This window comes from Symphalangus syndactylus, chromosome 10 (genome assembly GCF_028878055.3).
Source record: "Symphalangus syndactylus isolate Jambi chromosome 10, NHGRI_mSymSyn1-v2.1_pri, whole genome shotgun sequence".
Lineage (NCBI taxonomy): Eukaryota > Metazoa > Chordata > Mammalia > Primates > Hylobatidae > Symphalangus > Symphalangus syndactylus.
This window is the reverse complement of record NC_072432.2, coordinates 32,193,207-32,221,043: the sequence shown is the minus strand read 5'-3', so window position 1 is coordinate 32,221,043 and position 27,837 is coordinate 32,193,207. Positions and strand designations below refer to the sequence as shown.

Genomic DNA, 27,837 nt, shown 5'->3' with positions numbered 1-27,837 from the left:
GGATTACAGGCCTATGCCACAATGCCCGGCTAATTTTTTGTATTTTTAGTAGACCTGGGGTTTCACCATGTTGCCCAGGCTGTTCTTGAATTCCTGACCTCAGGCAATCCGCCTGCCTTGGCCTCCCAAAGTTCTAGGATTACAGGGATCATCCACTGTGCCAAACCAGCATTTCTCCATTCTTTAATAATTTCTTGAGTTAAATGAAGAAAGGTTTTAAAGTTAAGTTTAATCAAGTAAGGTTTAAATGCACTTGATTAAAAGATAAAATAGAAACACTTTCATATTAGATTTCCTTTTGTTTCTCATGTTTGAAATTTAAGCATCTTTAATGCAGAGGTAATATACGTAGAAAGGTTACTACAATTCTATATTGTTTGTGTTTTGGATGAGACTGTATCTCTTTAGGAGGCTAACAGTCCTGATGAGAAGTTAGCCACTCCTCTATGGCGAAAGTGGAGAGATCACAGAAAGGCGGAGAAATTCAAGAAGTTGACTGTGATGAAGGAGTTTAGCACTGACTAGTTTTTATCTTTCCATATTTCTAAAAGTAGCAAATGGCATATATTCTCATTTCCTCTGTAAAAGTCCAAGTGTCAGGCTCAGGCAGGCAATGGAAAAAAATATATTACATGTCAGAAAGTGGTAAGTTCTTTTTTTCTCCCCCTCTTTTTGAAATGAAGGGCTTGTAAGGGGAAAAGGAAATAGGCATTAAGTAACTTCTGTGGATAGTGCATGAGTAATCATTTAGAGTTATCTGCTATGGTAAGGTGGAGAAATCTGGAAGAGGGAAAAAGAAGATAACACTGACCAACTATTATGTGACAGCTATTGTACACTTTCACTTAATCCATTTAATTCTTACAATGATTTTATTAAAGACAGGTATCGTAATTCTTCTTCCCACCTTCTATTTCTGCTAAAGATAAAGAAACTAAGACACAAGGAAGTTAAGTGATTTGCTAAGTATGTTACTACGAGTAGAAGTCTGAAGTTACTATAAGGTTATAAGGCATCTTTTGTTACTTCCTAACTTAGATTTGGAATATGAAAAGATAGTCTGATAAGACCAGTTACTCAATTAGGCATTCCTTAGTGATATTTGCCAACTTCACAGCTCATTACTTCCATGGCTACAAAAAGAGGTCAGATTTCATCACCTTATATGCTATTCCTAATATAAAAACTATAAAACAGAGTGAAACAAGCTTTGAGGCATGAGCCTATTTATTTGAGCAATGGATAATATAGTGAAGCTCTGTAACAATATCAACTTGTTATTTCACAAAGAAAATACAAACACAAGCTAGAAGAAAAACCAAAGTTTAAGACAGGTTTCTCTAGCCTGTTTAAGAAAAAAGAGAGTGCAATTCATTTTAGAAAACTTTCAATTCAAATAGTTAAGATAAAAATTTGGCAGCTAATGAGAGAAAATACTTAACCATCTAAAGTCTGTCTACTTAACACAGGTTAATTTCCAAAGGGAAGGGTTTCAGTCCATAGATTTTGTATTTGCAGGGCTCAAATCAATTTGACACATCTGTCACCAGCAAAGTTTGAAGTTGAGTCAGTGATCTAGAGCAAAGGTTGTAGTGCAGTCCTTCAATCACTGGCATTGGAAAAGTCATTGGTATCTGCTTCCAAGACATCCCATCAACACCATAAAAGGTTTACAGTGAATCTTGATGATGTACTGGCATCCATCCCGATTCTACCCTGATTGTTAGTTCTAACAGATATCTCATTTTCCATTTCACTTGACTCATGTCACCTCTCATCTCAAAATCCTTCCAAAGCACATTATCATAATCAAAATATAATGCAAAAGTACTTTGTGAACTGTACATTAAAATGCACATTTACTCCTACAAAGTAATCTCTCGTTACATGGCACTACTGTTTTTTAACCTTGCATTATAATTATTGAGACACTGCATTGTGAATTAAACATGGATTATGGTTTCCCAGGTTTGAATGAAAGCTCCATGAGGTATTTTGCAACTCTGGGTAAAATAACTTCTCTAAATCTATTAATTTCTTCATTGGCACCCATTAGTATTAGATCTTTCAGAAATACTAAACTATTTTCAATATGATAAACACAACCATTTGGGCAAGGATAGATGGAAAAGACAGCTTTCCTGAGCCTGCTCTTCTCTCACTTTAATGGCTATGAATTGCTTCTGAAATTTATTGCATAGCTATTGTCCTGGAACTTCTCTTTACCATTATTCAATTCTCTTAGGCTCTCCCCTACATTTGATTCCTAACTTTTTGGGTAAGACATTATTTACCACTCTTTCATATTTACTTCTCATTTTGATGAAACACATTATCCAGCAGCTACAAAGAAAGAGTACACAGGAGGTAAACTATTTAAAAACCTTCAACGAATATCATTAATCTGCCCTTGACTGATAGTTTGACCAGGTATAGCATTCTAGGGTTGAATTTTTTCCTTCTGAGTTATTAAAGGTAGAGCTTCAATGTCTGCTGCTGAGAAGTCTGATAAAATTCTGATTTAGGATTATTTGTACATGATTTTCTGTTTCTCTGTTAACTTTTAGGATCCCTGTATTATGAAATTTCATGGTGATATACTTACGCATACACTTCATTGTGCTGGGCATTTGGTGGATCCCTGAGTAGTCCTTTAGTTACACAAAAAGTATGTTTTTGATGTTTGTGATAACTTGTTTCTTTGAGGAACCTCCATACTGTTTTTCATAGTAGCTATACTAATTTACATTCCCACTAATAGTGTACTAAAATCCCACTTTCTCCACCATCTATTATTTTTGTCTTCTTCATAATAGCCTTTTAAACTTGGATTTAAACAATTTCATTGTGGTTTTGATTTGCATTTCTCTGATAATTAGTGATATTGAGTACTTTTTCATATACTTGTTGGCCATTTTTAAGTGTTTTTTTTTTTTTTTTTTTAAATACAGGGTCTCACTAAGTTACCCAGGTTAGAGTGTAATGACTACAGACATGATCATAGACTATGACCTACGACAGCCTGAAACTTCTGGGCTCAAGTGATCTTATATCACAGCATCCTGAATACTTGGGACTACAAGTATACACCACCACATCTGTCTCTATGTCTCCTTTTCAGAAATGTCTATTCAGATCATCTACCCATTTTTTAAATAGGATTGTTTTTTGGCTATTGATTTGAGTTCTTTATATACTCTGGTTACTAATCCTTTGTTGGTTGAAGAGTTTGCACATTTCCTCCCATTCTGTAGGTTGTTTCTTCACTCTGTTGATTGTTTCCTTTGCTGTGAAGAATTTTAGCTTGATGTAATTCTGTTTGTCTACTTTGGCTTTGGTTGCCTGTGTTTTTGAGGTTTGACCTCAAAAATCTTTGCCTAGATCAATGTTGTGAGGCATTTCCGCAATGTGGTCTCGTAGTTTCATGTCTTCCATTTAAGTCTTTAATAAAGTTTGATTTAATTTTTGCATATGGTGGGATAGGGGTCTAGTTTCATTAGTCTGCATATGGAGATACAGTTTTCCCAGAACCATTTATTTAAAAAACCTGTCTTTTCCCCAATGTATATTGTTGGCACTTGTGTCAAAAATAAGTTGACTGTAAATGCGTGAATTTATTTCTGAGTTATCTATTCCATTTCATTGGTCTATGTGCTGGTTTTTATGTCAGTACAATGCTGTTTTGGTTACTACAGCTCTGTAGTATATTTGGGAATTAGTGTGAGGCCTCTAGTTTTCTCTTTACTCAAGATTGCTTTTGCTGCTTGGGGTCTTCTGTGGTTCCATAAAAATTTTAGGATTATTTTTTCGAATTCTGTTAAGAGTGTTGCGGGTATTTTGATAGAAATTACATTGAACCTGTAGATCACTGGGTAGCATGAACATGTTAACATTATTAATTCTTCTAATCTATAAGCATGTGATATCTTTCCATTTTTTATTGCCCTCTATAATTTATTTCATTAGTGTTTATCATTGTGGAGAATCTCTCACTTCTTTTGTTAAATTTGTTCCTACATATTTTATTTGTAGCCATTTCAAGCAGAACTGCTTCCTTGATTTCTTTTTCAGATTGTTCACTGTTGGTCTAAAGAAATGCTACTGATTTTTATATGTCGATTTTGTATCCCAATTTACTGAATTCACAAATCTGTTCTAGCAGTTTTTTGGTGAAGTCTTGAGGGTTTTCCAAATATAAGGTCATGTCATCTGTGAAAAAGAATAATTTGAGTTCTTTCTTTCCAATTGAATGTGTTTAATCTTTTTTCTGTTGCCTAATTGTTCTGTCTAGAATTTCCAGTACTCTGCTGAATAAAAGTAGTGAAAGAAGGCATCTTTTTCTTCTAGATTTTAGAGGAAGCCTTTCGGATTTTCCCTATTCAGTGTAGTAGCTGTGGGTTTGTCACATATGGCCTTTATTGTTTTGAGGTGTGGTCCTGTTATACCCAGTTCATTGAGAATTTTGATCATGAAGGAATGTTGAATTTTATCAAATACTTTTCGAGTATCTATTGAAAGAATCATATGGGTTTTGTTCTTGATCCTGTTAAGTGATGTAGCATGTTTATTGATTTGCATATGTTGAATCATCACTGAATTCCTGGGATGAATCCCACTTGATTATGGTGAATGATTTTTTTAACATGTTGTTGAATTCAGTTGCTTGTATTTTTGTTGAGAATTTTTCATCTATGTCCATCAGCGATATTGGTATTTAGAATGAGTTTGAAAGTATCCTCTCCTCTTCATTTTTTTTTTTTTTAAGAATTTGGGAGAATTTGTATTAGTTCTTTCAGCAACATAGCCATCCACTGCTGGACTTTTCTTTGATGGGAGACTTTTTTTATTACAGCTGCTTATCTTGTTATTAATTGTTGATCTGTTCAGGTTTTCTATTTCTTCATGGTTCAATCCTGCTAAGTTGTATGTGTCCAGAAATTTATTCATCTCTTCATGGTTTTCCAACTTGTTAGGGTATAGTTGTTCATAGTCTCTAATGATCCTTTGCAATTGTGTAGTATAATGTCTGCATTCTGTAGTAAAATGTCTCAGTTTACATAAGATTTTATTTGGGCCTAGTCCCTTTTTTGCTAGTCTAGCTAAAGGATTATTGATTTTGCTAATTGTTTCAAAAACCAACTTTTCCTTTTGTTGATCTTCTGTATTGTTTTCTTAGCTTGAATTTCATTTGTTTTTATTCTGCTCTTTATTATTTCTTTCCTTCTACCAATGTTTTGTTTGTTCCTGCTTTTCTACTTCCTTGAGGTGCATTGTTAAGTTCTTTATTTGAATTATTTCTACTTTTCTGATGTAGGTGTTTACTGCAATAAACTACCCTCTTAGAACTGTTTTTGCTGTATCCCATATATTTTGGTATATTTCCACTTTCATTTGCACATTTTCTATTAAATACAGGAATACTATAATTTCCTTTCTAATTTCATTGACCCATTTGTTGTTCAGAAGCACATCATTTGATTTCCATAAATTTGTAGTTTCTAATGTTCCTTTTCTTAATGATTTCTAGTTTTATTCCATTGTGATCTAAAAATATATTAGATATAATTTTGATTTTTGAAAATTTAAGACTTGTTTTATGAACACAGGTTCCATCCTGGAGAATGTTCCATGTGCTTTTGAGAAAAATATGTATTCTGCAGCTGTTGGATGGAATGTTCTGTAAATATCTGTTAGGTCCATTTGGTCTAGAGTACAGTTTAACTCCAGTGTTTCTGTGTTGACTTTCTGTCTGGATGACCTGTGTATTGCTAGAAGTGGGGTGCTGAGTCCCCTTCTATTATAACACTGCACTCAATCTCTCTATTTAGGTTAATTAATATTTGTTTTATATTTTGATGCTCCAGAGTTGGTTGGATGTATACATAATTGTTATATCCTCTTGCTATATTCACTTTTATCATCATATAATGGACTTCTTTTGTCTTTTTTAAAACTATTATTGAATTAAAATCTATTTTATTTGATATATGTACAGTTGCTCCAGCTCTCTCTATAGTTTCCGAATCTTCTCTCATCCCTTCACTTTTAGTCTCTGCATGTCTTCAAAGGTAGAGTTTCTTGTAGACAGCATATAGTTGTGTCTTTTTTTTTTAATCAATTCATCCATTCTAGGTCTTTTTATTGGATAATTAATTTAATTGGATAAATAAATTAAACCTATTTATATTCAAGGTTATTAATAATAGGTAAGGATTTGCTACTGTTATTTTACTTGCTATTTTCTTGTTTTGTAGACACTTTCTTCCTTTTATCCTCTCTTAAAGTCTTCCTTTGTGGTTAGGTGATTTTCTCTAGTAGTATGTTTTTTTTTTTTCTTTTTTTTTCTTGTTTTTATTATACTTAAGTTCTGGGTTACAAGTGCAGAATGTGCAGTTTTGTTACACAGGTATACATGTGCCATGGTGGTTTGCTGCACCCATCAACCCACCACCTACCTACTTTAGGTATTTCTCCTAATGTTATCCTTCCCCTAGCCCCCACCCCGCACAGGCCCCAGTGTGTGATGTTCCCCTCCCTGTGTCCATGTGTCCTCATTGTTCAACTCCCACTTATGAGGGGGAACATGCAGGGTTTGGTTTTCTATCTTGTGGTAATTCACTGAGAATGATGGTTTCCAGCTTCATCCATGTCCCTGCAAAGGACATGAACTCATCCTTTTTTATGGCTGCATAGTATATTCCATGATATACATGTGCCACATTTTCTTAATCCAGTCTATCATTGATGGACATTTGAGTTGGTTCCAAGTCTTTGCTATTGTGAATAGTGCTGCAATAAACATATGTGTGCATGTCTCTTTATTGTAGAATGATTTATAATCCTTTGGGTATATACCCAGTAATGGGATTACTGGGTCAAATGGTATTTCTAGTTCTAGATCCTTGAGGAATCGCCACACTGTCTTCCACAATGGTTGAACTAATTTACACACCCACCAACAGTGTAAAAGTGTTCCTATTTTTCCACAGCCTCTCCAGCATCTGTTGTTTCCTGACCTTTTAATGATCACCATTCTAACTGGTGTGAGATGGTCTCATTGTGGTTTTGATTTGCATTTCTCTAATGACCAGTGATCATGAGCATTTTTTCATATGTCTGTTGGCTGCATAAATGTCTTCTTTTGAGAAGTGTCTGTTCATATCCTTTGCCCATTTTTTGATGGGGTTCTTGGCTTTTTTTCTTGTAAATTTGTTTAAGTTATTTGTAGATTCTGGATATTAGCCCTTTGTCAGATGGACAGATTGCAAAAATTTTCTCCCATTCTGTAGGTTGCCTGTTCACTCTGATGAAAGATTCTTTTGCTGTGCAGAAGCGCTTTAGTTTAATTAGCTCCCATTTGTCAATTTTGGCTTTTGTTGCCATTGCTTTTGGTGTTTGACATGAAGTCTTTGCCCATGCCTATGTCCTGAATGGTATCCATCTTGAGTTGATTTTTGTATAAGGTGTAAGGACGGGGTCCAGTTTCAGTTTTCTGCATATGGCTAGCCAGTTATCCCAACACCATTTATTAAATAGGGAATCTTTTCCCCATTGCATGTGTGTCAGGTTTGTTAAAGATCAGATGGTTGTAGATGTGTGGTGTTATTTCTGAGGCCTCTGTTCTGTTCTATTGGTCTATATGTCTGCTTTTGTACAGTACCATGCTGTTTTGGTTACTGTAGCCTTGTAGCAGAGTTTGAAGTCAGGAAGCGTGATGCCTCTAGCTTTGTTCTTCTTGCCCAGGATTGTGTTGGCTATGTGGGCTCTTTTTTGGTTCCATATGAAGTTTAAAGTAGTTTTTTCCAATTGTGTGAAGAAAGTCATTGCTAGCTTGATGGGGATAGCATTGAATCTATAAATTACTTTGGACAATAAGGCTATTTTCATGTTATTGATTCTTCCTATCTATGAGTGTGGAATGTTTTTCCATTGGTTTGTGTCCTCTCTTATTTCCTTGAGCAGTGGTTTGTAGTTCTCTTTGAAGAGGTCCTTCACATCCCTTGTAAGTTGAATTCCTGGGTATTTTATTCTCTTAGTAGCAATTGTGAATGGGACTTCACTCATGATTTGGCTCTCTGTTTATGTGTTATTGGTGCATAGAAATGCTTGTAATTTTTGCACATTGATTTTGTATCCCAAGACTTGGCTGAAGTTGCTTATCAGCTTAAGGAGATTTTGGGCTGAGACGATGGGGTTTTCTAAATATACAATCATGTCATCTGCAAACAGTGACAATTTGACTTCCTCTCTTCCTATATGAATACCCTTTATTTTTTTCTCTTGCCTGACTGCCCTGGCCAGAACTTCCAACACTATGTGAATAGGAGTGGTGAGAGAGGGCATCCTTGTCTTGTGCTGGTTTTCAAAGGGATTGCTTCCAGTTTTTGCCTGTTCAGTATGATTTTGGCTGTGGGTTTGTCCCAAATAGCTCTTATTATGTTGAGATACGTTCCATCAATACCTAGTTTATTGAGAGTTTTTAGCATGAAAGGCTGTTGAATTTTGTTGAAGACCTTTTCTGCATCTATTGAGATAATCATGTGGTTTTTGTCATTGGTTCTGTCTTACGATGTCTTATGACATCGAACTATCCCAACAATAACACAATGAAATTATCACTGCAGAAGAAGACTGAAAATTATAAAGTTCTTTATCTTATTAGTGGAGAAGAAAGTAGAGGGAATAAAATATGCATATTATGAAGCACTCTCTATAAGGTAAGGTCTAAGGATAACACTCATGACACCTTCAAGTTGACAGCACATCTATCACTACTTAATGTACTGACATAAAATAAAATTATAGTGGATAGAAATGGCATAGATTCTAGTCTTCCAACAAAGAATTAATAACCTTGAGTAACTCACTGATCCACATTTAAGGATTGTTAGTAATAAGTATCAACTACACTTCAAGGAATACAGCATAGAATGTTATTACTTAAGAGAGAATTATAAAATATTAGAAATCTCTCAGGACTTTGTCATATAATTTATTTTGGTAAAGAGCTAAGTTCAATAATATTCTTTTACCACATTCTTGAAGTTATCCCTGGACAGCTGCTCTCTTTCTACTGCTTAGAATCATATTATTTCAGGTGTCCAATTCATCTTCCATACTATAGCCAGAATCATTTTTCTAAAATATAGATAGGATCATGTCATTTCTGTGCTTAAAACTTTCCAATTGCATATAAAATAATATGCAATTTCTTCAGCATATCATGCAAGGCCCCCATAACCATTCTTCTACCTATTTTACCAACTTTTATCACTACCACCAGTACCACCACCCCAGCCAATCCACTCCAGGTCTGTCTCTCTCAACCTATCCTCTATTAACATACTATTTACAATAAGACAGCCATGAGCTTCACATATCCGTGTTATCCTTATACTATTTTCTAAGCTGCCAATGGTTTCTCTCCATCCTACTACAGAGCTACACTATGTCTTATTTATTTTTATGGCCCTAGTGCATAATACTGTGCCTGTCATATAGTATTTATTAAACATGTAATCAGTGAGTAAACTCACATACGTCTCATAGAAAGTGGACACAATTTCCTGACCAGCAGTTCACACAATTTGTATGCTTCACATCTCAAAAACACTGAAGAAAGTTGGTGAGTTTTCTTATTGCTAAACATTATTGGATGTTTTCCAAAAATAATTATAATCTTGCCTTGCTTTTTTGTTCCAAACATAGTATTTTTAACAAGTCCCACTTACTGCAGTTTAGTCTCACTGACACCATTAGAAATCTATACAACATTTTTGCATTATTTGTCCTTGTTATGATCCTTCTCATGTATTTAGCTGATTCACGCTTCAAACATCAGGATCACAAAAAATCCCTTTATGCTCCTAGCAGGTATTGAGGAAAAAAAGAGCCATTCTAAATATGCCAAGAGCATTATAATTCTCCTTAATAAGGCCTGCCTTCAAGTGAAATATTTTTATGAGAGCCTAACCTACTAGGGCTTCACCAGAGCCTAACTGACTATGGGAAACTTTAGACTCTGACAAGTAAGATCTTGAAATTATACTTGTCATTTTGTCACTTAAAAATCTCTAACAGTGCCTCAGCTTCTAAATCTAGCTGCCCCATAATATCTTAAGCATGTATCTAAAACTTAACTATCTTTGTCAGTACCATGCTCACTCATTTCCTAATTTGTTCCCATTCCCCACCTTGGTTAAAATATAAGGAATTCTTCCATACACTAAACATTCCACTGGATTCCAAATCCTGTTGATTCTATAGAGAAATTCTAAGAGGGAAGTTGAATTATCTAACTGAAAATATTAGAGAACTAATACACAAGGCAGTCAAGCGACTTACTAGGACAAGGGAGTAATACCGTATGTATTAATAATTAAGATAACTCAAGTTAGAAGTATCAGTCACACTTACAGATTACCACTGGATCATCTTTAAATAATTATGCATGAATATTGTGTTCCGGTACAAAGAAATAATAAACCACCAATAAGACTAGTTGTATACATATATAGAGATACACGTGTTTTATATATATAGATACACCCACTCCTAGAAGTCAACAGATATTTGAATAAATGAATATAATTTTAAACCACAATCTTCTTAGTTAATGTCTAAGGAGAAAAGGATGGTACAATATGTTACTGGGCTCCAGATATAATTCACCCAGCCTTTCAACTCTGGTATATGTGCATGCAATTACTGGCACATTTTCCTAAACATCTATCATTTCTGTTGTTTAATACCTACAATGACATGAGAAATAAATAGGAAATGCAATACATTACTGATATATGGGTAAACTGTTTTCTATTCTTAACATAGTTGTCTTAATGAGTTAACAGTTGAGTAGGTAGATACTTTGAGGCAAAGTATCTGTACCTACTCTACCTATAGAGCAGGTATTTGCAGCAGCTTGGAAAATTTAGCACTAGGTCAGTTGCAGCCATCGTTTTCTCTCTTTCTTTTGCACTTCACGGTGAATCAGAATAAAACAGGAGTCTTTGATTTTTGTGGTAAGTAGAACCTTGTTCAAGTTCAATAAGCAGTTTTCATATGATTGATAATTTGTACAGAAGGATTAAAATGGCTTGAAATTTTAAGTAATTAAATGTGCTTTCTTGTAATAAAAATATTCTAGTCATTCCCTCTATGCTATAAACATTCTGGTATATTATTTCTATAAATACTCTGGTATATTATTTCTCTTTTCTCCAATCTAGTCTATATGTATGTGTCTATACATCTAGTATACGTGCGTGGGAAGAACACAACATGAGATTCACTCTCTTACCACAAAATTTTAAGTGCACAGCATATCATTAACTGTATATTAATTGTTGTACAGCAGATCCCTAGAAATTATATCTTGTATAACTTCATACTCACTGAACAACAACTTCCCATTTCCCACTACCCATGTTTAATCATGCTATTTCTGCTTCTATAATTCTGTTTTAGATGGCTCATATAAGTGGAATCATGTTGTATTTGTTCCTGCGACAAGAACTTACATTTTTTAAAAGATTCCATGATGATTCTAGAACACACCCTCATATGTTAATGGGAAGACTGAGACCTAGAGAAAGGAAAAGGATCACAACATTGTGAGCAGCAGCCTGGGTTCAGGAAGCACCCTTTCTTTCATTCTTTTTCTTTTTCCAACTTTAATTTTAGGTTCAAAGAGTACATGTATGGGTGTGTTATACGGGTAGGTTGCATGCTGCAGAGGTTTGGTGTATACATAATTTCATTACCCAGGTAATTAGCATAGAACCCAACAGGTATTTTTTCGATCTTTTTCCTCCTCCCATCTTTCAGCCTCAAGTAGGCCCTGGTGTCTATTGTTCTTTTCTTTGTGTCCATGTGCACTCAATGTTTAGTTTCTACTTATAAGTGAGAACATGTGGTATTTGATTTTCTGTTCCTGCAACAGTATGTTAAAGATAATGGCTTCCAGCTCCATCCATGTTGCTGCAAAGGGCATGATCTCATTAATTTTATGACTGTATAGTATTCCATGGTGTATATGTATCAAATTTTCTTTAGGCAGTCCACCATTGATGGGCATTTAGGTTGATTTTATGTCTTCGCTATTTTTGAATAGTGTTGTGATGAACATACACATGCATGTGTCTTTATGGCAGAATGATTTATAATCCTTTGGGTATATGCCTAGTAATGGGATTGCTGGGTTGAACGGAAGCTCTGTTTTAAGTTCTTTCAGAAATCTCCAGAGTGCTTTTGACAGTGGCTGAACTAGTTTACATTCCCACAGGCAGTGTATAAGGGTTCCCTTTTCTTTGCAACATCACCAGCAACTGTTATTTGTTGGCTTTTTAATCATAGCCATTCTGACTGGTATTAGATAGTATCTCATTGTGGTTTTGATTTGCATTTCTAATGATTAGTGATGTTGAACATTTTTTCATATGCTTGTTGGCCATACAGATGTCTTCTTTTGAGAAGTGTCTGTTCATGTACTTTTTACATTTTTAAAGGGGTCATTTGTTTTTTCCGTGTTGGTTTAAGTTGCTTTTAGACTCTGGATAGTAGACTTTTGTCAAATAAATAGTTTGCAAATATTTTCCCCCATTTTGTAGGTTGTCTGTTTACTCTGTTGATAGTTTCTTTTGCTGTGCAGAAGCTTAAAGAGCTTAATTAGGTCCCACTTGTCAATTTTTGTTTTTGTCGCAATTGCTCTTGAGGACTGAGTCATAAATACTTTCCCAAGGCCCAGGTCCAGAATGGTGTTTCCTAAGTTTTCTTCTAGAATTCTTATTGTTTGTGGTCTTATATTTAAATCTTTACTCCCTCTCGAGTTAATCTTCATATATGATGAAAGGAAGCGCTCCAGTTTCAATCTTCTGCATACAGCTAGCTAGCTATCCCAGCACCATTTACTGAATAGGGAATCCTTTCCTCATTGCTGATTTTTGTCAACTTTGTTGAAGATCAGATGGCTGTAGGTGTTTGGCTTTAATTCTGGGTTCTCTAACCCATTCCATTGATCTATGTGTATGTTTTTGTACCAGTACCATGCTGTTTTGTTTACTGTATCCTTGTAGTAGAGTTTGAAATTGGGTAGTGTGATGTCTCCAGCTTTATTCTTTTTGCTTAGGATTGCTTTGGTGATTCAGTCTCTTTTTTGGTTCCATATAAATTTTAGAATATTTTTTTCTAATTCTGTGATAAATGTTCTTGGTAGTTTGATAGGAATAGCACTGAATCTACAAATTTCTTTGGGCAATATGGCCATTTTAACAATATTGATTGTTCTGATGCATGAGCATGGAATGTTTTTCCATTTGTTTGTGTCATCTATGATTTCTTTTTTTTCCTTTTTTTCTTTTTTGAGATGCAGTCTTGCTCTGTCACCCAGGCTGGAGTGCAGTGGCGCGATCTTGGCTCACTGAAACCTCTGCCTCCCAGGTTCAAGCTATTCTCTTGCCTCAGCCTCCTGAGTAGCCAGAATTACACGTGCATGTCACCACACCCAACTAATTTTGTATTTTTAGTAGAGATGGGGTTTCAACATATTGATCAGGCTGGTCTCGAACTCCTGACCTTGTGATCTGCCCACTTCAGCCTCCCAAAGTGCTAGGATTACAGGCATGAGCCACTGTGCTCGGCCATCTATGATTTCTTTAAGCAGTGTTTTGTAGTTATTGTTGCAGAGATCTTTCACCTCCTTCGGGTAGATGTACTCTTAGGTAATGTATTTTTTTAATTGGCTATTGTAAGTGAGATTGTGTTCTTGATTGGGCTCTCAGCTTGGACACAGTGTACAGAAGTGCTACTGATTTATATATACTGATTTTTTATCCTAAAACTTGGCTAAAGTTTTCATCAAATCTAGGAGCTCTTGAGCAGAGGCTATGGGGATTTCTAGGCATAAAATCATATCATTTGTGAAAAGAGACAGTTTGATTTCTTTTCTTCCTATTCGGATGCCTTTAATTTCTTTATCTTGCCTGACTGTTGTAACTAGGACTTCCAGTACCATGTGGAATAGGAGTGGTGAGAGTGGGCACATTGTCTTGTTTCAATTCTCAAGGGGAATATGCATCCAGTATTTGCCCATTCAGCCTCATGCCGGCTGTTGGTTTCTCACAGATGGTTCTTATTATTTCAAGGTATATTCTTTTGGTGCCTTAAATCTCTCTCTTAAATTTAATACATTTTGGTTCTTACATTCTTACTGCAATATCTGTCAGCAGTATATGTAGGGACATTTTAAACAGTTTCTGACTTTTAAAGGTTTTTGTGGTTAATTACTTTTAATCTACTTCAGAAGTGAAAAATGCTCTATAAATTTTGTTTTGCAAACCTAAGGCACATATAAACATTCAATAGTAAAGCAAATATAAACCTAATGCCATTATTGGTATCTTGAAACAAAATATGCTTAGTAACACTGACCTAAACTATAATTTTTGGACTGCTCAAAAAATTCAGAAAGCAGGAATCCTTTCACAAAGCAGAAACCCTTATCAACCATAAAACAAGCAGCTCTGCTATAGAGAAAGGCCTTCCTATCAGATTCTTGACAATTTGGGAACAGGTTTAAGATGTGTAAGTACTCAAATCTACTCTTAAATTTTCAAAATAAGTAGAAATTCTGATCACCTCTAACATTATTTTTCATTACAGTTCCCAATACGTACGAAATATTTCCTTTAAACTTTATAAAGTATTTACATGTTGCAAAATTAGTTGTATGTTTCAAGAGCAACAATTAGGTTAGCGTTATGTGAATTATTCTAGCTTCCTAGAATCATGTTATAATTTCAGAGTCTTCATCAGTCATGCTACTGGCTGCTGTTTTCATGACCATTTATTAGCTTGGAGGTGATGTATTGTAATATCTGTTTTTAAGTTTTCCCCTTTTCCATAAAATAATGCAGTATTTCCACCACAAACAAGACTGACGTAACCTGAGGTTTTAAAAGCAATTTTTCATAAAGTTTTATTTCAGTGACTATACACCATGCCAATATAAACAAATTAACTACTTTCTCACTTATCCTTAACTAATTTTAAACTCACAAGACTTTAATATGCCACCTAGATTTTAATGTCTATATGTAATTTTTACAGATGGGTGGGGGAGAGAAGGACCACTGCTAAAACCTCCAAATTTAATTTCCATTTTGATTGTCCTTTTGCAATTCCAAGGTGTACTTAGAAATAGACATGCAGAGGTGTGGAGCCAAGATGGCCGAATAGGAAGAGCTCCAGTCTGCAGCTCCCAGCCTGAGCGACACAGAAGACGGGTGATTTCTGCATTTCTGTTTGAGGTACCGGTTTCATCTCACTAGGGAGTGCCAAACAGTGGGTGCAGGACAGTTGGTGCAGCGCACTGTGCGTGAGCCAAAGCAGGGCAAGGCATTGCCTCACTCGGGAAGCGCAAGGGGTCAGGGAGTTCCCTTTCCTAGTCAAAGAAAGGGGTAACAGGCGGCACCTGGAAAACCGGGTCAGTCCCACCCTAATACTGCGCTTTTCCAACCAGCCTGGAAAACGGCACACCAGGAGATTGTGTCCTGCACCTGGCTCGGAGGGTCCTATACCCACGGAGTCTCGGTGATTGCTAGCACAGCAGCAGTCTGAGATCAAACTGCAAGGCGGCAGAGAGGCTTGGGGAGGGGCACCCGCCATTGCCCAGGCTTGCTTAGGTAAACAAAGCAGCCAGGAAGCTCGAACTGGGTGGAGCCCACCACAGCTCAAGGAGGCCTGCCTGCCTCTGTAGGCTCCACCTCTGGGGGCAGGGCACAGACAAACAAAAATTCAGCAGGAACCTCTGCAGACTTAAATGTCCCTGTCTGACTGACAGCTTTGAAGAGAGTAGCGGTTCTCCTAGCACGCAGCTGGAGATCTGAGAACGGACAGACTGCCTCCTAAAGTGGGTCCCTGACCCCCGAGCAGCCTAACTGGGAGGCACCCCCAGTAGGGACAAACTGAACCTCACTCGGCCAGGTACTCCCCTGAGACAAAACTTCCAGAGGAACTATCAGACAGCTGAATTTGTGGTCTCACGAAAATCCGCTGTTCTGCAGCCACCGCTGCTGACACCCAGCCAAACAGGGTCTGGAGTGGACCTCTAGCAAACTCCAACAGACCTGCAGCTGAGAGTCCTGTCTGGTAGAAGGAAAACTAACAAACAGAAAGGACATCCACACCAAAAACCCATCTGTACATCACCATCATCAAAGACCAAAAGTAGATAAAACCACAAAGATGGGGAAAAAACAGAGCAGAAAAACTGGAAACTCTAAAAAGCAGAGCACCTCTCCTCCTCCAAAGGAACGCAGTTCCTCACCAGCAACAGAACAAAGCTGGATGGAGAAGGACTTTGACAAGATGAAAGAAGAAGGCTTCAGAAGACCAAACTACTCCAAGCTACGGGAGGAAATTCAAAACAATAGCAAAGAAGTTAAAAACTTTGAAAAAAAATTAGACGAATGGATAACTAGAATAACCAATGGAGAGAAAGGCTTAAAGGAGCTGATGGAGCTGAAAGCCAAGTATCGAGAACTACGCCAAGATTGCAGAAGCCTCGGTAGCCGATGCGATCAACTGGAAGAAAGGGTATCGCTGATGGAAGATGAAATGAATGAAATGAAGCGATAAGGGAAGTCTAGAGAAAAAAGAATAAAAAGAAATGAACAAAGCCTCCAAGAAATTTGGGACTATGTGAAAAGACCAAACCTACGTCTGATTGGTGTACCTGAAAATGACGGGGAGAATGGAACCAAGTTGGAAAACACTTGGCAAGATATTATCCAGGAGAACTTCCCCAATCCAGCAAGGCAGGCCAACATTCAGATTCAGGAAATACAGAGGACGCCACAAAGATACTCCTCGAGAAGAGCAACTCCAAGACACATAATTGTCAGATTCACCAAAGTTGAAATGAAGGAAAAAATGTAAAGGGTGGCCAGAGAGAAAGGTCAGGTTACCCACAAAGGGAAGCCCATCAGACTAACAGCTGATCTCTCGGCAGAAACTCTACAAGCCAGAAGAGAGTGGGGGCCGATATTCAACATTCTTAAAGAAAAGAATTTTCAACCCAGAATTTCATATCCAGCCAAACTAAGCTTCATAAACGAAAAAAGGCAGGGGTTGCAATCCTAGTCTCTGATAAAATAGACTTTAAACTAACAAAGATGAAAAGAGACAAAGAAGGCCATTACATAATGGTAAAGGGATCAATTCAACAAGAAGAGCTAAATATCCTAAATATATATGCACCCAACACAGGAGCACCCAGATTCATAAAGCAAGTCCTCAGTGATCTACAAAGGGACTTAAACTCCCACACAATAATAATGGGAGATTTTAACACCCCACTGTCAACATTAGACAGATCAACGAGACAGAAAGTTAACAAGGATACCCAGGAATTGAACTCAGCTATGCGCAAAGTGGACCATTAAATAGACATCTACAGAACTCTCCACCCCAAATCAACAGAATATACATTTTTTTTCAGCACCACACCACACCTACTCCAAAATTGACCACATAGTTGGAAGTAAAGCTCTCCTCAGCAAATGTAAAAGAACAGAAATTATAACAAACTGTCTCTCAGACCACAGTGCAATCAAACTAGAACTCAGGATTAAGAAACTCACTCAAAACTGCTCAACTACATGGAAACTGAACAACCTGCTCCTGAATGACTATTGGGTACATAATGAAATGAGGGTAGAAATAAAGATGTTCTTTGAAACCAACGAGAACAAAGACACAACATACCAGAATCTCTGGGACACATTCAAAGCAGTGTGTAGAGGAAAATTTATAGCACTAAATGCCCACAAGAGAAAGCAGGAAAGATCCAAAATTGACACCCAAACATCACAATTAAAAGAACTAGAAAAGCAACAGCAAACACATTCAAAAGCTAGCAGAAGCCTAGAAATAACTAAAATCAGAGCAGAACTGAAGGAAATAGAGACACAAAAAACCCTTCAAAAAATTATTGAATCCAGGAGCTGGTTTTTTGAAAAAATCAACAAAATTGATAGACTGCTAGCAAGACAAATAAAGAAGAAAAGAGAGAAGAATTAAATAGACACAATAAAAAAGGAAAAAGGGGATATCACCACCGATCCCACAGAAATACAATCTACCATCAGAGAATACTACAAACACCTCTATGCAAATAAACTAGAAAATCTAGAAGAAATGGATAAAATCCTCGACAAATACACCCTCCCAAGACTAAACCAGGAAGAAGTTGAATCTCTGAATAGACGAATAACAGGCTCTGAAATTGTGGCAATAATCAATAGCTTACCAACCAAAAAGAGTCCAGGACCTGATGGATTCACAGCCGAATTCTATCACAGGTATAAGGAGGAACTGGTACCATTCCTTCTGAAACTATTCCAATTGATAGAAAAAGAGGGAATCCTCCCTAACACATTTTATGAAGCCAGCATCGTCCTGATACCAGAGCCTGGCAGAGACATAACCAAAAAAGAGAATTTCAGACCAATATCCTTGATGAACATTGATGCAAAAATCCTGAATAAAATACTGGCAAACTGAATCCAGCAGCACATCAAAAAGCTTATACACCATGATCAAGTGGGCTTCATCCCTGGGATGCAAGGCTGCTTCAACATATGCAAATCAATAAATGTAATCCAGCACATAAACAGAATCAAAGACAAAAACCACATGATTATCTCAATAGATGCAGAAAAGGCCTTTGACAAAATTCAACAACTCTTCATGCTAAAAACTCTCAATAAATTAGGTATTGATGGGATGTATCTCAAAATAATAAGAGCTATCTATGACAAACCCACAGCCAATATCATACTGAATGGGCAAAAACTGGAAGCATTCCCTTTGAAAACTGGCACAAGACAGGGATGCCCTCTCTCACCACTCCTATTCAACATAGTGCTGGAAGTTCTGGCCAGAGCAATCAGGCAGGAGAAGGAAATAAAGGGTATTCAATTAGGAAAAGAGGAAGTCAAATTGTCCCTGTTTGCAGATGACATGACTGTATATCTAGAAAACCCCATCGTCTCAGCCCAAAATCTCCTTAAGCTGATTAGCAACTTCAGCAAAGTCTCAGGATACAAAATCAATGTACAAGAATCACAAGCATTCTTGTACACCAATCACAGACAAACAGAGAGCCAAATCATGAGTGAACTCCCATACTCAATTGCTTCCAAGAGAATAAAATACCTAGGAATCCAACTTACAAGGGATGTGAAGGACATCTTCAAGGAGAACTACAAACCACTGCTCAATGAAATAAAAGAGGATACAAACAAATGGAAGAACATTCCATGCTCATGGGTTGGAAGAATCAATATCGTGAAAATGGCCATACTGCCCAAGGTAATTTATAGATTCAATGCCATCCCCATCAAGCTACTAATGACTTTCTTCACAGAATTGGAAAAAACTACTTTAAAGTTCATATGGAACCAAAAAAGAGCCCGCATCGCCAAGTCAATCCTAAGCCAAAAGAACAAAGCTGGAGGCATCACGCTACCTGACTTTAAACTATACTGCAAGGCTACAGTAACCAAAACAGCATGGTACTGGTACCACAACAGAGACATAGATCAATGGAACAGAACAGAGTCCTCAGAAATGATGCCGCATATCTACAACTATCTGATCTTTGACAAACCTGACAAAAACAAGAAATGGGGGAAGGATTCCCTATTTAATAAATGGTGATGGGAAAACTGGCTAGCCATATGTAGAAAGCTGAAACTGGATCCCTTCCTTACACCTTCTACAAAAATTAATTCAAGATGGATTAAAGACTTACATGTTAGACCTAAAACCATTAAAATCCTAGAAGAAAACCTAGGCAATACCATTCAGGACATAGGCGTGGGCAAGGACTTCATGTCTAAAACACCAAAAGCAATGGCAACAAAAGCCAAAATTGGCAAATGGGATCTAATGAAACTAAAGAGCTTCTGCACAGCAAAAGAAACTACCATCAGAGTGAACAGGCAACCTACAGAATGGGAGAAAATTTTTGCAACCTACTCATCTGACAAAGGGCTAATATCCACAATCTACAATGAACTCAAACAAATGTACAAGAAAAAAACAAACAACCCCATCAAAATGTGGGCAAAGGACATGAACAGACACTTCTCAAAAGAAGACATTTATGCAGCCAAAAAACACATGAAAAAATGCTCATCATCACTGGCCATCAGAGAAATGCAAATCAAAACCACAGTGAGATACCATCTCACACCAGTTAGAATGGTGATGATTCAAAAGTCAGGAAACAACAGGTGCTGGAGAGGATGTGGAGAAACGGGAACACTTTTACACTGTTGGTGGGACTGTAAACTAGTTCAACCATTGTGGAAGTCAGTATGGCGATTCCTCAGGGATCTAGAATTAGAAATACCCTTTGACCCAGCCATCCCATTACTGGGTATATACCCAAAGGACTATAAATCATGCTGCTATAAAGACACATGCACACATATGTTTATTGCGGCACTATTCACAATAGGAAAGAGTTGGAACCAACCCAAATGTCCAACAATGATAGACTGGATTAAGAAAATGTGGCACATATACACCATGGAATACTATGCAGCCATAAAAAATGATGAGTTCATGTCCTTTGTAGGGACATGGATGAAACTGGAAAACATCATTCTCAGTAAACTATCGCAAGGACAAAAAACCAAGCACCGCATGTTCTCACTCATAGGTGGGAACTGAACAATGAGAACTCATGGACACAGGAAGGGGAACATCACACTCCGGGGACTGTTGTGGGGTGGAGGGAGGGGGGAGGGACAGCATTAGGAGATATACCTAATGCTAAATGATGAGTTAATGGGTGCAGCACACCAACATGGCACATGGATACATATGTAACAAACCTGCACATTGTGCACATGTACCCTAAAACCTAAAGTATAATAATAATAAAAAAAAAAAGAAATAGACATGCACTGAGCCAAAATCATGCCACTGCACTTCAGCCTGGGCAAGAGAGTGAGACTCCATCTCAAAAAAAAAAAAAAAAGAAAAGAAAAAAGAAAAAGAAATAGACATGCATGAAGATCATGTAGCTACAAGCAGAAAATGGGAATAATTGATTCTGAGCTTCAGGTAAAGTGGCATCAATCTTACAGGCTTGACAATATAAAACTTTCACTGAACAACTGTGTATTACAGTTGCTCTACTGTTTCACAAATCATTTCTCCATCCCATATCTGGCTATAAGCCAGGGAGAAAAAATGATGGATAACTACTGGGAGCACTTATGTTAAGAATCCTTTGCTTCACTCATGATAGATCACCTTGAAAAAAATGTAGAGAGATCAGAAAGCTCTACAAATATTAGTATTAATTATAGCTTTCATGTTTTAGTACCTGATGTTATTTTAAATACTTATTTCATTACTTCAAAAATATTGAAAAAATATCTCAACAAATATATTTTTAAAAATCTTTAATGTGGCCTACAAGATGCTGCATGATCCTTCTTTGTCTACCTCTCCATTCACTTTTCTAGCCACTCCTCTCCACTTCCCCATTTGCTCCAACTTCCTTCAGCTGTTTGAGGCCTTTGAGCATTTTATTCCCTCTGTCTACAAGATTTTCCTCTTTCCATTCCCCACTCCGCAATATCCTTACATAATTTTAAATATTATCTTAAGTATCATTTACTGAAGAAAAACTGCCTAACTCCCTGTTTTAAACTCCTATTGTTTTCTGCAGTGTTCAACACCATGATAACTATTTACCAAAGAGGTCCCAAATTAGTAGCCTACTGGCTATAATAAACTATTTGATTAGGGCTTATAGTTTCAAAAATCTAAGCCACTGTTTATAATGGAAAGATTACACATAAATATTACAGTAATCCTATTTAATTTATATTTATCCCTAGATGACAGTAAAAAACTATTGACTGAAAACCCAGATTGTTTCCCATTTATATACTTAAACATCTCTAAAATACTTTAAAAACTTTGGATATAAATGTAGTATACCTAAATTTACTTGGCAGCACTTTTGCTTTATTAAGTACTGAATAATGGAAAAGTTATAGTAGTCAACTGTCCACTCATCTGATGGTGATATCGAACCACAACACTGATATCTGCTTTCTTTGCTTTGGTTAAGCATTTCATGAAAATATAACTGCTGCTTAGATGAATATGAACGTTTGTTCTAGCTAAAACTTCACAATTATACTGTATCTCTGACTAAAATAAGTTTTACTTCAAGTAAACTCGAAGCCTTATTGTTTTAAGAGACCAAATAAATTCTCTCAAATTCTATGCTACATAAAATATAAGTGTGAAAATAAAATCAGAGGTCACCAGATTCTTGTCCTACTTACCCAACTACACGCAGAACACATTCAATCTAAACATATGAAGAACTTTTTTTTTTTTTTTTTTTTTTTGAGACAGAGTCTCGCTCGTCGCCCAGGCTGGAGTGCAGTGGTGCCATGTTGGCTCACTGCAAGCTCCGCCTCCCAGGTTCATGCCATTCTCCTGCCTCAGCCTCCCGAGTAGCTGGGACTACAGGCACCTGCCATCACGCCTGGCTAATTTTTTGTATTTTTAGTAGAGACAGAGTTTCACCATGTTAGCCAGATTGGTATGAAGAACTTTTAAGTACATCCAAAATTTTCTTACATAGTCAGCTCTCTCTATATCTGTGGGTTCTGCACCCATGGATTTAACCAATTGCTCAGTGAACATATTTGGGGAATAAAAATGAATGTCTATGTCTGTACTGAGCATGACGTTTTTTCTTGTCATTATTCCCTAAACAATAAAGTATAACAACTATTTACATAGCATTTCCATTGTATTAGGCATTAAAAGTTATTGCGAGATGATCTGAAGTATAAAGGTGGATGTGCATAGGTTATATGCAAAGGGACTTGAGGATTTGTGGATTACAGTTTCTGCGGAGGGTCCTGAAACCAATCCCCCATCGATACTGGGGGATGACTGAACTTGTATTTCACTGTATATCTTGCTATAAAATGAAAATAGTATTATTCATATATACTTTTAACAGATAGAATGCTCATCAGTTAAAAATATCAAATTTGTGCCTACTGTGAACATTTGAACTTATTTATTTGAAGTTTATACTATTACTAATAAATAATATTTTGTTCAGGAATGAGGTAGCAATGTAAATGGGAAGGAAGAAGACATAGATAAGCTAGGCAGCTTTGAAAATATATGGAAAATGTCATTCCTGTTCATCCAGTTAAGTGCTTTAAAACGACCTATCATCAGTGCATTGAGATGTTAGGAGCAGGGATGCTGGGACTGAATTTAAGACTTATTAATAGAAGATGAAATATCTTGGGTCTTTGCATGTAGGATAACCTATTTATAAACAAAACAGATTAATTATTTCATGGAAAGATGAATTTGCAGTAAGAGCAATTAAACAAAGAAACCCAGTTGTACCAGCTGACACTACATCAACTAAATAGATTTCGTTCCTATTTGAATAGCATGCTCTGAACAACATGAGTGTTTAATAAGGTTTGACAGATGTTATGATACAGCGACTAGAAAGGATAAAATTACCAGAATTTCATTTTTAAGGCCTAAAACAAGCAAGGTAACATCTCTTGAATGATCATTAGTAAGAATACTGTATAAATCCTTTCAGTTTTGAATTAATCGAGAAACTTTATTCTAATCTTGTACCATCTGTAAAGTAAACCCAAAGCAGGCAATTTTAAAGACATAGCATAATTTTTCCTATGGAATTTAGAAATATGTCAGTCAACCGTAAAATACACAGTTGCATGTGTTTTTTTAATAGACAAGGAGAGTTGCCACTAATCTCCCTATAAAGTAAAAAAACAGATGCTTCACCAGTGTATAACAGAAGCATTTATGTATCGAATTGGAAAGGCAATAAATTTGCTTGATTTGAAAATGTACAATCAGCATTCCTAATATATGTATTTTTAGAACTGGCCAGAAAATGTATTTTAATCAATCATCTTATGTTTACTTTGGCAAGCTGGAAATGACAAGAAATCATCTGCAAAATATAAACAGTATTCCTAGTTTGCAAAACTAGCTTATTTATTACTGTTCAAAACAAAAAAATAGGTAACTTGATTTTCATAAAGAATTTCCTGTTAAAAAATTTGACCTAAACTATTTATTTGTATAAGAAATAACTCACTTTAATTAAAATTTGATAAGTCAGAAAGCTGATGATAATAGTTTCAATTTTGAGGGAAGGGGGAATAAAAAGTTTTAAATAAATCCAAGGTATTTTTCTTATTATTTTCCCACAAATGATAATAAATTTCAACAGAGAGATGGTAAAGTACCAAGTACAGATCATCCATTAAACATAAAAATGAGGGCTGGCAGTAGGTTTCTTATTTTTCTTGAGAGTAATTACTAAAGACATAATCTTAAGGGACCTTCCTTTTGTTTTTTATTTGGTTTTCAGGCAAATTTGATTCTGGGATAATTTTAAGTGTGTTTATTATCAGCAGTAACTTGGGCCTGCCTGAAAATATGGAGAACAGCACAAGGGATGCAGTCAGTAAAGTACTGTGAATTTTTTTCACCTAAAAAAACCGAAGTTTCTGCAAAAATACAGATTTAGTTACATCCTAGGTAACGACATTAATTTCATCTTTTTAACCATAGCATCAAAGCTTAAACTATAGTTATCCATATTTCTACATTTAAGCATTCAACTCCTAGGTTTACAAACTCCTTATACTTGTGAATACTCTATATAGCTTAACATATTCTCCTGCATTGCATGACATAGATGATTTGTCCTCCCAAGAGGGTGGTATTTCCTTCTGTCAAACCGTTAAATTGTTAGCAAGCAGCTTTGGCTAGGAGGCAACAAAGTTTCGTGAATTGTATCTTTGTATAAACATAGATTCTTAAACACCTTCCCAAGTGGCCTTTCTATACTTTTCATCACTGAAGATAAACAGCCCCTGTCCTAAGCAAAAGAGCAAATATGATATTGCCCCCGACTTCCTGGCATTTTACCCATTTAGTAGCATTACCAAGATGGAAGTAAATCACAGTGAACTGGTATGACCCAGATTTGTATTTACAATGCTGGGTCAGCAGAAGAGGCAGTATATGAGAGAAAGAGTCCAGAGAGGATGATGAGGCCCAAACAGAAGAGATGCTGAAGGCCTGGATGGTTATTTTTGCCAATGGCTTAAGAATGTGTCATTATTTCATAGTCAAATTTCATTTAATGATTCCATTTATTTAGATCTATACCTGGTAAATCGGAGAAGAGAAGAATACACTCATTAAAGCCATTAGCCAATAGCCGGTCGCGCAGCTGCTGAAGAATTGCTACTCCAATACAGAATGGGAAAGAGGAATTCCCAAGTAGTAAGGTATCCCAAAGGTGGAAAATTTTGTGTAGTGGAAATACATCTGTAAAACGATAAAAATACAAATAAATTTAAAAACCAGAATAATAACAATTAAAACAATAACAACTTACTTTACTAGTTCTATAATTATTACCTTATGGTCAAAAGTATTATTTAAGAGCTAATACTATCAAACTCTTTTTATGAAATGTTTATTTGGCTTTGCAAATTTATAGCTTTCTAAGGCATCTTAAAAAATTGATAATCAGACTGGCCAAACAGATAATATTTTTAACCCTATTAACCATTCATAATATTTCTTCCCAGAACTTTCCAGTTATATTATTCTCACAGATTTATTTATCTAGATGAACTTTAGTGTTGTTTTAGATACAGTAAAATGACATATCTATTACATTCTCTAAACAGCTGTTTTAATAAATTCCCACCAAAAATCCTATGAGCAACTTTCTATTTTTTGTAACTTCCTTTTTCTTATTAACAATACTGTGTATATCTTCCAGGCCAGTGCATAAATATCTACTTCAAATATTATTACAGTTACCATATAAACCATATTTTATTAGTAACGATGTCCACTTTATTAATATTTGTAGCAAATTAAAGTATTACACAGTCACATAATCTGCTTAATTTCTAGAGGAATCCTAGTTTAAAAAATAAAAGTTATTGAAGAATCTCTGAAAATTAAGCCTGATTTGGTTGTAATAGTTGCCCTTATAAACTTTATGTAAATATTATAGTTAATTTTTTTCAAAGGGGGGCAGAGTTTGTACAAATATCATGAAATGTACAATAGGTTTTTATTTTATAGAATTCTCACTTTCATATTCAGGGATTAGAACAACCGAAATTCTTTTCTACCTATTATGTTAGAAACACATAAAAATACTTACTAAATCTGCTCAATGTTATTGTAAATATAAAATATGGGGAGGCATCGGGCTGTCCTTTTGCTAATACAATATCAAAAAAACCGGCGGAAGTCATACTTACGAGTAAACATGGTAAGAAACCAAGGGATGGCATAGAGCTATGAGTGGAAAAAGGGGTACAGGGAATGGATAAAAAGGAAACAAAAGAGATAATTAGAATGATTACCAATAAACTAAATGGTAAATGTAAGTTCTATGTTTTGGTCTACTTTATTGGTTAAAATAAAAGAGAATGTAGTGTTAAGTTTAGCCTAAAGCTGCCTCCTTAAATGTTTTAAGTTCGGCCTAAAGATTTCTCCATACATAGTGAACCATAATCTAACTGGATGTGTAAACAGATTGTAGCAAATGCTGAGCTGTAACCAATCTAGCTGTTTCTGTACCTCACTTTTGTTTTCCGTATGTCACTTTTCTTTTTCTGTCCACAAATCTTCCACCATGTGGCTATGCTGGAGTGTCTGAACCTCTTCTGGCTTGGGGGCTGCCAATTTATGAATTGGTCTTTCCTCAATTAAACTCTGTTAAATTTGTCAAAGGTTTTTCTTTTAACATAGGTAATTACAGTTATTACAAATACTCTATTATATAATGATACTATCCACATTACAAATGTAGATGACTCTTTTGCCAAAGATTATTCACAGAATGTCTTTATTTCACCAAAGGACAGACTCAAGACCATGGCTAATCCAAATGCAATGCTGGTATACTAATTTCAGGGGTATATTTTACTTTTCAGGTTCGTACAGAATATTTCTGAGATTTTAAAGATCCTTGTGTTAGTTAATTGACTGCATCAGGGGATACCTAGGTATCTGGTTAAATGTTGTGTGTGTGTGTGTATGTATGTGTGTGTGTATGTGTGTGTGTGTGTGTGGGTGTGTGTGTGTGTGTGATGGTGTTTCCTGATAAGATCAGCATTTGAATCAGTGGACTCAGTAATCTGTCCTCTCCAGTGTGGGTAGGTATCATCTAATCAACTGAGAGCCTGAACAAAACAAAGGTAGAGGAAGGAGGAATGTGCCTCTTTTTTTCTACTTCACTGCTTGAGCCGGAACATTTCATCTAATCTTCCCCCGCCTTTAGACTGGGATTTGTATCACCAGCTTCCTGGTTTTCAGACCTTTGGAATCAGAATTACAAAGGCCTCTAGACTCTCAATTATACCACTGGCTTTCCTGGGTGTCCAGCTTGCAAACAGCCTATTGTGGGATATCTCAGCCTCCATAAATGTGAGAGCCAATTACTCATAATAAATCTCCTCTATCTATGTTTATATATCTCCTATTGGTTCTGTTTCTCTAGAGAACCCTAATACAGTCCTCATAAATTTTGAGGTACTCTTAATTGTATTGTTAAGAATTAGATACTTTTTAAATGTTCAAAATGTCTCAATAAAAGGTGTTATGAAGCATGTGCTTTTTGTTACCACTTTCTCAATTAACAGGATGCTTCATAACAGACTAAAAGTAATAAGATCTAATATTACC

At 36.1% G+C, this 27,837-nt stretch overlaps 1 protein-coding gene across 8 annotated transcripts in view; it reads right to left on the bottom strand.

The window, feature by feature from the left end:
* The window catches only part of TBCK (TBC1 domain containing kinase), a 270,052-nt gene that overhangs the window by 131,125 nt on the left and 111,090 nt on the right, over positions 1–27,837 (bottom strand). For all 8 annotated transcript variants that reach the window (XM_055296817.2, XM_063611123.1, XM_063611122.1 and 5 more), the window contains 2 exons: positions 26,409–26,445; positions 25,291–25,452 (listed from right to left, as the gene is read on the bottom strand). In XM_055296817.2, coding sequence (XP_055152792.1) covers positions 25,291–25,452; positions 26,409–26,445 — 199 coding nt within the window. The remainder of the gene's footprint in view (positions 1–25,290; positions 25,453–26,408; positions 26,446–27,837) is intronic.